Genomic DNA, 12,970 nt, shown 5'->3' on the forward strand with positions numbered 1-12,970 from the left:
TCCATTATCACATGCTATTCAACTTTATGTTTACTTTAACTACAGTTAGCGTTAACATACACCGTACTAGTCTATCAGTTTATTCTTTATGATGAATAATTAATTACAATTATTAGTTTTTACTAAATTAGTCTTTAGCTTTACTTTCAGGCAAAGGAATCCACAATTTCAATTTAGAGTCTCTTGGAAATATACTTCAGTTAAAGTAGATGGAAGAACTGGTTACTAGACTCAAAGGAGTACACACCTAGTATTTTTAAACAATTATGCTTAAAGACAATGAGACCTTACAACCTGTCTCCATAAGTTAGGTCCATTTATTAAATCATCTATTCTTGTCTATCCTAGTCAACCTGCACAACTTATGATGTCACTTCAGAGGGCTCCCTTAGCCAAATGGAGTACTGCCCTTCGTCTAGTCACTTCACTGACTAGCTATTGTGTTATCATGGCCTACTTAATATACTTCTGGTCAAATGCCATACTTCTACACCACATAAAAAGCATGTGTCACCTCTAATGCATCATAATTTTCTACCCTTCAAAATACCAACGATTCCTACTGGTAAGTGTGAAATGACTAAAGATTATCCACACTAATGGCTACACTATTTTTCAAGAAACCCAATCTCTTACAGCTGAATAATTTAACATACTACAGATATAAATGAAATGACTGAAAATTAACACAAACCTCACAAGCACATTTGCTTTGATGTTGTAAGATCACACTATAGTCTCTATTCAAACACAGGAGGCTTGGATTCATTTTCAGATCTTGACACTATAGTTTGACATGGGGGGGTGGGCACACACTTCTAAGTGTGTAGTTCTCCAGAAGAGATGTTAAACCAAGGTCCCATCGCTCTGAGTTAGTGGTAGCATGGGTGGATATAGTCGATCCCTTAACATTTGTCAGAAAAGGTAGGGGGGTTCTTTATAGAGTCTTCACACTTGCATACTTAGTTTTATACTGGTAGTTAAAGTAGAGATTAGAGCTGGAAGCTGTTAAACTGCCTCCTATAGTCAAAAAATTTGCCTGCTGTGTGATAGCAAATAACTCATTTAACCAGGCTGTGCTATGAGGCCGCTGGGAAATTAGGCTAGGCTCCTGAATGGTCTCTTGGACTGCATGCCTAGTGGCTACCTATGCACCTACATCATATTTTGACAGGTGACAGACCCCACAATAAAGGTAACACGCCAATCATATTTACTACTGCAATCTCTTGCACTATTTGCCTATCTCAACTACCAGTCACTACTGACAAAGAGTCCTTGGTTGTTAAAGTGACAGCTGACAAGTTCAAGATCATTACTCTAGAAAATTTTCATACCCCTACTGATGCTATCCAAAATAATACTTGAGGTTGCACTTTCTTAACTGGCAAGCATTTTAATATGGCTGTTGATTGCAAGGGACAGTACTAATACTGAACTGAAATTTCTGAATGTCATTTATTTCCCTCTCACTGTGAAACATTCTTCAGGCTAGCATAACTCATTAGGAATACAGCTGACAGGGTCATGAAAAGTGTTCTAAACTGAGTAGATTTGGTATCATATTTCATTGCATTAGCAGTCACCATCCAATCTTTGCTATGTAGTTGCAAAAATGAATGAATGATTTGCTTTACCTTTTTCCAGTAACAGCAAACAATTCATCTGCTACCATTTATATTCATTTTTAAATATCTCATTGACTTTTCTTAAATATGTTGATCCAGTTGGTGACTTTAATAGCTTCTGTTTTAGTAGAGCTTTACTCTGGATTACATTTAACATTAAATCTCTCATGAATGAAATTACACAGCTATACCATCAGTACAAGATACTCAAGTATCACATTATATTCAAATAACTGCAAAACAATAAATATGAAAAAATGTTTTCTCATCCGACAACCTGTACAATGCAAGACATATGTGTTTTGGTAAAATACATCACAAGTGCTTAGTCTTAGAAATACATCCCAGACCAGATTTCGACCCTGTGCACCTCCTTGTGAAACAGCCAATGGACTAGCAGCTTATATCTTTTTCCTGCCGTTCCTTCATGCTATTATGGACACGCCTTCTAGCAGCTCTGACATTTCACCTCTTGACAACACTAACATCCTTGATGTAGGAATTACTATCAAGTTTAAAATCTTCACAGATTTTCTACTAATACCATCCTGCCAGAATACCTCAAATTTTCAACTGAAACAACTGTCAAGAGTATACATTCTTATTAGCTATTCAATAACTAAATCATATGTCCTCAAGGTAGAGAAATCCTCTAGAGTTTATCTGCTCAATAAAGACGGATCACGTAAAGAGAGTACAGAGCTATAAACTACAGACATATCGCCCTTCTCTCACCTATTGAAAAATATCCTAAAAAAACATGTATTCTAAGAACCGTCTCTATCCTATCCTTTTTTTAATGAGGCCAATCAACTGAGTCTTTCCAACTTAATTTTGCTAAGTATGTAATAGACTACTTTAAATAAAGAGGTGCCTGGATTCAGTTTTTCTTGATCTCTTCAAAACCATTTTACATCTTACCTTATTATCTCTCCTTACAGATACTATACTTGAATCCAATTCAATATGAGAATATGCAAGTTATTTCTCAGATTGTTCACATACTATGTATTAAAATTATTCTTTTTCCCCTCCCGAAAACATTTATGCAGCTGTGTGAGTACTTGGACATCTTCCCTTTAATATACTTAACAGTGTTTCGTCCTACTCTAGCCTTGCTCATCCAAAACAATATGCAGCTGATTCAACTCTGCTCTCTCCTGCCAAGTCATCCGCTTGAGGTCAAAACCAAAGTACTTACATCTTTAAAATGTACAAAACTGGTTAGAGAACTTAGGCCTCTTACAAAATGTATATTAAAACCAAAACAATGCAATTCAGTGGCAGTATGGCAATCACTAACTCACCCACAAACCTTTATACAACATAAAACAGCATCAAGACTACACACAATCTTAAAATTGGTCTCAGTATAAACAACTATGTCACCAAAGCAGTTTAAAACTGGGGCAACATTAAGTTAAACCTTTTCTGACTGGTCATGTATGCACCCCCACAGCTCACAACCATCTACTACCAAAACTTGTGTATGCTTTTGGTACCCTGACCAGTCTTGTTCAACTTCAATTTGAACTGAGCAGTTGAGTTTGCAGTTAACATTCCCGAGGAAGTCACACCACTATCTAACACTAAACAAAATCAAGTAGCTTGAATGTCATCATTGAACCATTTCCTTTCAGTTCAAACTGGTACACTCTGTCTTATACATTCCTAAAAATGAAGTAAAAACACAATCAGCTTCCCTCGTTGTTACCAAAACCAAGCAAAGTCTATAAACGTAGAAGCCATTCCTAAAAATGTCCAGCAGTTCAAGCTGGTATTAAGTGGTATACATGTTGCCTCAGGTCAGATTCTTCAGTACCTTACCCACACTACATCAAATAAACATTACAATGGTTTTATTTTATGTTTCTAAACTGTAGAAAATAAATATTCAATACCTTAGAACACTAGCTCAAAGAAATGCATTCAAAAAGCTGTACAAAACTTTTCCTCGCTTCTCATGCTTAGTTATTCCACTGTTTTTTTAACAGCTGATAATGCCTATTCATCTCCTCAGGACAACTTAGAGAATTCTGTTTTTATATTTACTGACCGTAAGTCACTACTGCATAAATTTTATTGTAATAATGTATTTTTTGGTTCATGCTGTTTTATTTTCAACTGTGTCATATCTAAAATGATACTTTTATTGTTCTATATTACAGCTCCAAGTAGACTTCTCTTATCAATCAGCTTTTCACCTTGGGCTTCCTATGAAAACAGGTTATGCTCAAATGATCTATTCCAGCCAACAAATTAAATAAAGTGGTTTACTGGATTCCACTGCAGAAATACCGTGTAAGCAGTGTCATGATCAATTTTATTAAGACCACAGTTTAACAGGTTATATACAGCAATAATGCCATCATGAAAGCTGAAAGAATCGATTAACTTACAAAGCACGTCATTATTTTCCATCAAAATGTACTCCACAATCCAATCTTCAGCACAGCCACCAACACCACTGCCATTCTCAGTCTAAAGCTCTCTCCCAGGTGACTTTAATGTAATCTTTCAACAGTAAAGTATCCCATGGCTGAATCAATCTGGGGAACAGGGGAGTACGCCAGAGATACTCATCTTTGCACTACAGCCAGTCAGATTCTCTTCCTGAGGTATGTTGGGTCCACAGGTATGTCCACTGCCATGCCCATCTACTGCCATGCCCATCTACAGTTAGCTACAGCATTGAGATTATAAGACCCTAACATCCACCAGGTACCATGCAAGTAACACTACAACACCCTCCCTTTTTCAAAATGAAGACAAAGCTGATGGCCACATCATCTACTCTGTCTCACTTGACTCATCCAAAACCCTGAGATCATCCAGAACTTGAAACTCCAGAGAATAGCACAGGAATGTCCTACTACATTACCAGCTGCCAGCATAAAACCGGATTAATTTCTGTGTTTAAATAGTTAAACAACAGTGCAAAAATACTCATACACAGATTCATTTGTTAAAATGTCTGCACATTAGTGTAAAAATATGAATCAGTTCCATGCAGTTTTCCAAATTTCAACTCTGCTGGGCACCACTTTTCATAACACTTCTAAAGTTATATGACTTCAAGGTGGCAGACAAAAATATACAAGATTACAGATGCTCTAAATTTAGTAAAAACTTGCCTTTTTGTACTGCTTGTCAACATTTTCAAAACCTGTGCCATCTGATCCTCTGAAAGCAGAATCACTAGCAGAATCTGTAAGGGGAAAAACATTTACGGTTAACTGCTGAACATACAGAAAGACCATGATTTATAAACTATATACATATACAGTACACACCATTCATAATGCCAGCTGCTCACAATTGAAGTATCTGATTTCAGCTTAAAAAGATTTAAATTAGTACTAACAAAACAAGTAACTGCCATTCTCAGCATTAAAAGGTAGTAACAGATTTTCTTTTTAAATTTTATACATCACTCCTGCTCACCAGACGTTCTGCACTACAGTGCCACCCTGGCCTACACCTTCATTCTTGCCACCCACTTCAATTCTGTCTGGAACATAAGGTTAGCAACCATCACTGTTTAACCAGAAAAAAATGATACAGATGCTAATTATATGTATAAATATTTAATGCAAAATTGACATGAGTCTGGCTAATGTGTACATTTACTAGCCTTTTTTTTTTTAATGTGTCAGTTCTGTTCAGTTGAATATATTAGTTTGTGATCTTATCCTGCAGCACTGTGGCTGAGTTTTAATGCCAAAGAAAAGGAGAAACTTGAAATTAAAAACTTGCATCTGGAAGCATGAAGCCTTTAGTGGGCAGCTGCAAAATACTGGGGATACTCTCACCTCTCCAGTGAGCAATTCAGCTGCATATTCAGTGGGAGTAAGAAGCACTCTGCCGTTCCAAACAGTTATGTCTGCTCTCGAGAAAATTAATACTAAAGTTTAGGACTACATGGAGAAACTGTCCAACAAATCTAGAGTCATTGAGCAACCTTGGTCTTGTCATTGGAGGTTGAGAGCACCCCCTCTGAAGTCATCTACAGATTATCAGTGGCTGAAACAAGACTAAAGCTGGTAAAAGGTAGACAGGTGGATGCAGAAGACTGTGTTAAACATTTTTTCTCTTGAAATGATGGATGTGCATGGATGTTTAATTGTTGCATATGAAACACCATAAATACTGAAGAGGGAGAATTTATACTCTCTCTTGCTGGTGTTTTAAACGAGCTGTTCAAAACGAGACAGCCACACTCAATAAAGGCTTACTGCCTTCTCCATGCAAAGTTACTGAAAATGTATTTACTTAGTGCAAAATTAAAATATCTCCTAGTTGGTACAGTGACTTTAATTTGAATGGAATTTTGCAGAAAGCTGTTATAATTTAGCTATGTAGTCACCAGTCTATGAAATGAAACAAACTCTTGTTAAAAATGTATATTAAGTCACTGAAGGATATGACAAAAAAAAGCCGATGGGAAGCACAGTGATAAGGCATTAGGTCAACGCACATTAAGGCATGAGTAATAAAATTCAATGACAAACCTTGCATGAAATATTAATGGGCTGGTTTGCCTTGTCAAAACTAAGATGGTTTTGAGTGTATCTGAAAACGTGTGTTTGTCTCTGATACTATTACATGAAATGCATCTAAGTGCTTGCCCCCTGCAAAAATATTTTCTTTTTAATTTTGTTCTAAGGTTTTGGCATGTGCCAAGATTGATGTTTGGGGCATACTTAGCAGTGTGTCTAAGTGCATATTGTCAATTATTTGGTGCTGACACTACTCACGTCAATCTTAGTTCTGTTCAATAAAGGTAAATAAATCCATATTTTTATATATACACACATTTATATATATATATATATATATATATATATATATATATATATATATATATGCACGTGTGTGTATATGATATATACACACACACATTATATATATATATATATATGGGTCTACTTCTAAATTTCAAACTTCCACAAGTTCGAATTTCTTATGGTCGAGACCATAACATCTAAGTTGTAAAAGTTTGAAATTTAAATAAAAAAAAAAATTTTTTAAAAATTGTATTTTATGTTTTTGCAGAGGGGCACGCCCCCTGCACCCCACACCCCTGCTAATTAACTATACCAACTCAGAGATTGCACTACAGCAAGAAAAATGGTAAATATACCATTCCGTGCTGTACGACGATGTACATTTCAATGGTTCGAACTTTCACAAGTTTGATCTTATGGTCTCGACCAAAAAAAATTCAAACTTGTGAAAGTGTGTGTGTGTGTGTGTGTGTGTGTGTGTATGTATATATATATATATATATATATATGTGTGTGTGTGTGTGTGTGTATATATACAGATATGCAGAGGACTGGAACTCCAAGCCAAGTTGCTTGAATTTCTTAAAGGGTACTTTTAAAGCATATAAGAATTTAGCTTGCCTGCAAAACAAGATTAAAGGAATAAAAAAGGAAAGTTGGGGGGGGGTCAATACTGGAGGAACAATATGGAAAAAACAAGGATGAAATACAAAGTTTTCTGGACTACAAGACTGAGAAGGCGGAATTAACTTAAAAATCTCTTTATCTCATACATCTGTTAACAATTTAAAATATTTGACCCTTAGCTCACAGGTGAAGAAGCAGAGGCACAAATAACTAAAATTAAAGTTAAACCCATGCAAAAAATAATACATAACCCTGCTGAGACCATCAAGAAATTTTATACTTACTGTTCTGGACTTCATGCCATAGGAATCAGCAATGAACCACAGCTTAGGGAATCCTACTTAAAAAGGTTGGTCTTGCCTTGACTTAATCAAGAAGGACAGCAATGTTGATGATTAACATTGCTTTCTATGATCTTGAGGAGATACTAAATCTGAAAAGGTAAGACATCAGGACACGATGGCTTGCTACTAGAAATTTATATAATGCTTATGGAAGAGATGATCTCTCTGTTACTACAGCTGATCAGTGTTCTTGGTGAAGCCAAGTTTCCTACTTCTTCTAGAGAGGTTGTAATGACTGTTAATTTCAAGCCAGGGAAGGATCCACCATTAACATAATCTTACTGTTCTATTTCCAGTCTCAGCAATGATTATAAGATCTATATCTACATTAGCAAAATGATTTAATTCACTCATTTTAACTTCAATTTATATTGACAAAACACTTTTTTAAACGCAGAATGACATATGACAATCTGATTAAGACTACTAGTTACTGAAACAGTTGATGAGCGGCAAAATAATGTAGTGCTACTAGGGTATGCAGAGAAGGCCTTCAAAAACAGTCAAATCAAAAGTTTTATTTACTTTACTATGGCATTAGATTTTGCCCAGTAATTTATTCAGTTATTGAATCCATATATACCAGGTCTATGGTCCAAGTTAAAATTGGAAATAGACGTTCTCAGTCACTTTATATAAAAGGAGGACATGGCAAAGATATACATTCCCTCTACATGCATACTCTGGCAGAAATCCTGAGAAATGCCCCTTTCAAAGACTAGGTGTCAAAAATAAAGATTTTAAGTTGTCTTTCTATGCAGATGACCCTGTTAATTTAATTAACTAATCCAGAAAGAAATCTGGACAATCTCAGCTGATTGCCATGCTCCTAATTAAGGTGGAGTCTTCAAGTTTTAAAAAGTCTGTTGCTATGACTTACTCAAACATTTTTTAATAAAGTTAAGGATTTTTTTTAGAAGATGATCTTAGTCATCTCCCAGAAAATCTAGGTGATGTAGTTGTATTGTATTGACTTCAGCAGTAGAAGGTGGAGACATGGGGATTCCAAACTTTGACCTGTACATAAAATCAATAATACAAACTCTTTTTTTAAGATGAACAGTAAACTGTTAAGTCTGTTTAGAAATACATATATCTCTAGTATTTAGGGAATTGATCGGTGACATATACCAGATCCTGAGAAAGGTGTGACTTGTAGGTACAAGGTTAGCTGAAAGCACATACTAAAATGCTTGATACCTACTCAACGATGGGCAAAAATAATTCAGTTACCAAACTATGCCACAAAATCCTAACACTACAGATTTTGCAGCTTGCAATGCCTGTTTAAATTTGTTTACACCCATGGTAGGCTTTTGAGAATGTACACAATGACAGAAAGTAATGGCTGGGATGCAAGCAGAACAGGATATGTAACTGACTTTGTACTCTTGGAGAAAGTTTTGGCTAAGATAACTGTAAAAACAATTAAAGGGCAGTATATACATGACCTGACCTACATACATTATTTTGATACCTTTATTGAGACTTGTTATATTGACAATAACGAGGAAACAGCTCAACTGAATATCCCTTTAGAAGGGATACCTTTGAGAAGTTCAGAGAGACTGACCAACAAGCAATAATCCAACTTTCACCACTCTGGGTACTCCAACACCCACCCCCATCCCCAGGGGATGATGTAGAAAAAAAAACTGCAAGAGAGGGCGTACAAATCGGAATCAGCAATGGTAACTGATGATTTAATCACCCAGGAGCTCACTACTATGCCTTCAGGTACTATAAATATTACTTCTTTTTATGGATCTCACATTTACAATTTTACTGACATGGTGATAGGCCCTAAGCACCATAGTTTGTTTTTGAAGGGGTGTTTAACTTCATCACCTCCACTAGGGCCAGGGTGGATGACACTCTCCTTGACTTAAAATTGCTCCTCAGAAAGCTTAATTTTCAAGTACTGTTTGAGGGAGAATTTAGTTGTAACGCCCCTGACAAGTTTAAGAGGAATAGTACAGCAAATCCCCTTTTGTACTCAGTTATCAATGTGTTTGAGAAGCAATGTGAAAAAGAGATACGTGCACTGTTACAAAACAATACAAACAACATTTTTAACCTTTCAGTTAAAGAAAAACAGCTTCTCCAACAATTTACTCACAATTACAATATTAGATGCATGAAACTGGACAAAGGTGGGGGCCCTGGTTATTATGGACAGTACTGTTTCCACAAATGAAATCAATATAGCCTACAGGGTTATTAAAGTGGTACTGGATGATTTGCGGTTATTCGATAAAATTCCACAAGGCTTATACAACTTCCTTAGAGTGGATTTTCCTGTTATTCCAAAGATTTTTGGTATTCCCAAAATCCATTCTAATCCATCTGACCCCCTCCCCCCATGTCAAACTGTAGTTGTTAGTGGATCAGTTATAGAGCCTGTGGTCAAGTTCATAGACCATAAACTGAAAAACCCATTTGCTTCCTTCCCACACATTATGAGAGACTTATGGGGCTGGATAAACTGAATGGAATACTGGCAAAAGATGAATTACTTTTCGTTACTTAAGATGTACAAAGTTTATTTACAGTAATATCCCATGACCTGGGGTTGGAGTGGTTCACAGAGACTGTAGAACGATTTGGCTTACTTTCTGAAACAGATTATAAATTGGTTAGTGAGTTCATGGACTTGGTGTTAAACAACAATTATCTGACCTTTGAGAATAAATTTTACAAGGAGACTCTTGGAGTGGCTATGGCAGCCTCATGTGCCCCCATGTTTGCAAATTCTGTCTTACTGAGATGGGAATTAGAATCACTTTTTAAGCTCTCCCTCTTTTCTAAATGTCCTAGTTACTTCAGATACCTTGATGATCTGCTTAACATTTGGGAAGGAAGTGTCGATGAAGTTGAAGACTTCATACTACAGTTACAAACCAGCACCTCCTTTTGAAAGTTCACATATTCCTTTGAACGTAACCAGATTAATTATCTTCACATTGACATCAGAAAAGGAGTTAATGAAGAATTCACTACTAGGATTTACACAAAGTCCACCTATTGTAACATTTTTTTTTTCACCAGTTGCCACCCCTTCCATCAGAGGGAGGGTGGTAAAAGGTCAATTTATCAAACCCTCTCGGTTGACCTCTGATGACATAGTGTTTCTTGAACAATTCAACATTCTAAGATCCATGTTTTTGGATTGTGGCTACCCCCAACACTTCTGGATTCAATCACAGATGAGATAATGGGCAGAGAGAAACACTAAACATGCCCCCATCATCAAGAAAGGGTTGAATCAGCTCGGCAAAAAAGACAAACAGATTTTAATGGCCAAACTATTATAGTCCTGCATTACACTTTGGATGTCAATGACATTGAAAAAGATTTTGCGGAAGAACTCATTTATGCTACAATGTGATGAAAGCATCAAATAATTTTTTTCTACACTTTAAATACAATAATAAACCTAAAATAAAATTCCTTCTTGAGAAACCTATTGATCATCATAAGAGATTTTTGTCTACCAGGAAATGTGGGCATTGTCATCAGTGCCCTTACATAAACACTTGTTACAATGGCACCTTTTTAAGTAGATTTGATTCTTCTGTGCATGGTGGAGCTTACAATTGCTTTTCTCAAAGAGTTATTTACCTAGTTACATATGCATCTTACCCTGCTTTCTACGTGGGAAAAACTAAGAACACTTTGAATAAGCTGATCTATCAACATGTTTACAGTATTCAACGTAAGGACAATAAAAGTGCGCTGGCCAGCCATTCCATTGTTTGTGACAAATGCACCAAGTTTACATTTCTAGTTCTTGAACAAATACAACATTCTCCTTATGTAGGGGACTGGCAGAAAAAAATGCTTCACCGAGAAACGTCATGGCAGCTTAAGCTGGATGCTAGCAACTTTCCCAGTTTAAATGACAGTATTTCTATCAGCAGTGAACTAAAAAGGAGAACCAGCAGAATAGATTTTGTGTTTCAAACATTTTTTGTTTAGTTATTTTATGCCTAGTTTGTATTTATGTGTTTTTGTTCAGGTTTTAAAAGTTTTGACTTATTTTTAATGTTGTTACTTTATTTTTTCTGTTTCACACTGAATTCAGCAATAATAAGTTGAGATTGGTTTACATGGGAGGTGTGTCTTCTGCACTTAAGTTTTAAAATGGCTTCCACAAGTAGTGCATTAATAGTTCTGATGATGTCTTAGTGTTAGGGTTGCCACCTATCCATTTGTTTTCCAGACTACCCGGAAATCAAACAGATTGTCCAGTAGTCTGGAAAACACTGTACAAACTCCAGTATTCTGTTTCAAAAAAAGAAACAGATTATCAGAGTTTGTTAAACTGGCAGATTTACTATGCTTTTTTACAGAAAAGCATAGCAAATTGGCAGAAAAAAGCCATCAAGCATGGAAACAGAGGGCGTTCCCCACAGGCTGACGTTGTGATGACATCACAAAATGGTGGAAAGTGGGCAGAGAAAGGGCAGAAATGGGTGGGGTTATGGATGGTGTAAGGGGTGTGGCTTTGGTCTGGTTTCAGCCACAACAAAAGTTGGCAATCCTACTTAGTGTAGCAGACAAAAGCGCTGAACTGTGGATGTTTTTAACCTACCTTTGGTATTAAACATATTCTTCGGCAAATTTTGAGTTTGGTGGCTGATTTGCTGGTTGTTTTGCTGTTATTAGCTGCTGTTTTCTTCCAGCACCAGAGCTGCACTCTTGTTTCCTCCTTTACACCCATGGTAGACATGTGAGAATTTACTTCTTTATTTAACGTTTGTTAACTGGAAAGTCCAACATGGAACAAAGCCAATTTTCAGCAGAGGCCCAGGGAGAAATGCTCCAGACATGTTTTTGTGATGTGGGAGGAAACCGGAGCACCCAGAGGAAACACAGGGCGGACATGAAGACTCCGCAAAGAAGGCACCACAGCCAAGAATCGAACCGGAGAACTTCTTGCTGTGAGGCGACAATGCTACAGCTGCACTACTATCCTGTCCAAAGAGAATTTTTCCAATGACAGAAAGTAATGGCTGGGATGCAAGAAGAACAGGATAGGTAATTGGTTTCATATTCTTGGAGAATGTTTTGGCCGAGATAGCTTTAAAAACATTTAAAGGGCAGTATATACATAACCTGACCTACACACATTATTTTGATACCCTTATTCTGTTTTTCTCTCAGAAGCAAATTATATCCTTCTTAAACAGCATTATCTTATTCTATTTGCTGTTAATGTTGGCAAAGAAAGCTATAACTAAAAGATGGAAGTAGAGGGATCCATCTCAGATAAATACAGTGACAACTCATAAAATAACACCATTTACTAGAAATGAGAAATAGTCTTGTAAGATCTACAGTTACCTCTAAGTGATCCCCATGGTTAGCTTATGTGACTAGTGTGCATGTGTAAACATGATTGTCCTAAAGTGGGTGAATATGTCTGTGTACGTGTATAGATACAAATATTGATATATATATATATATATATATATATATATATATATATATACATATATATATATATATATATATATATATAGATATATATACAGACACACATGCACGCATATATAAAAATATATACAGAAATCAATCACAG

General features: G+C 36.2%; 1 protein-coding gene across 4 annotated transcripts in view; it reads right to left on the reverse strand.

Annotated features, from left to right (window-relative positions):
• OPA1 (OPA1 mitochondrial dynamin like GTPase) overlaps window positions 1–12,970 on the reverse strand; it is a 2,039,562-nt gene that overhangs the window by 1,700,297 nt on the left and 326,295 nt on the right. For all 4 annotated transcript variants that reach the window (XM_044070302.1, XM_044070304.1, XM_044070303.1 and 1 more), the window contains one exon: window positions 4,763–4,836. In XM_044070302.1, coding sequence (XP_043926237.1) covers window positions 4,763–4,836 — 74 coding nt within the window. The remainder of the gene's footprint in view (window positions 1–4,762; window positions 4,837–12,970) is intronic.

Source organism: Protopterus annectens, chromosome 4.part1, assembly GCF_019279795.1.
Source record: "Protopterus annectens isolate FY-2018-M chromosome 4.part1, PAN1.0, whole genome shotgun sequence".
NCBI classification, from domain to species: Eukaryota; Metazoa; Chordata; order Ceratodontiformes; family Protopteridae; genus Protopterus; species Protopterus annectens.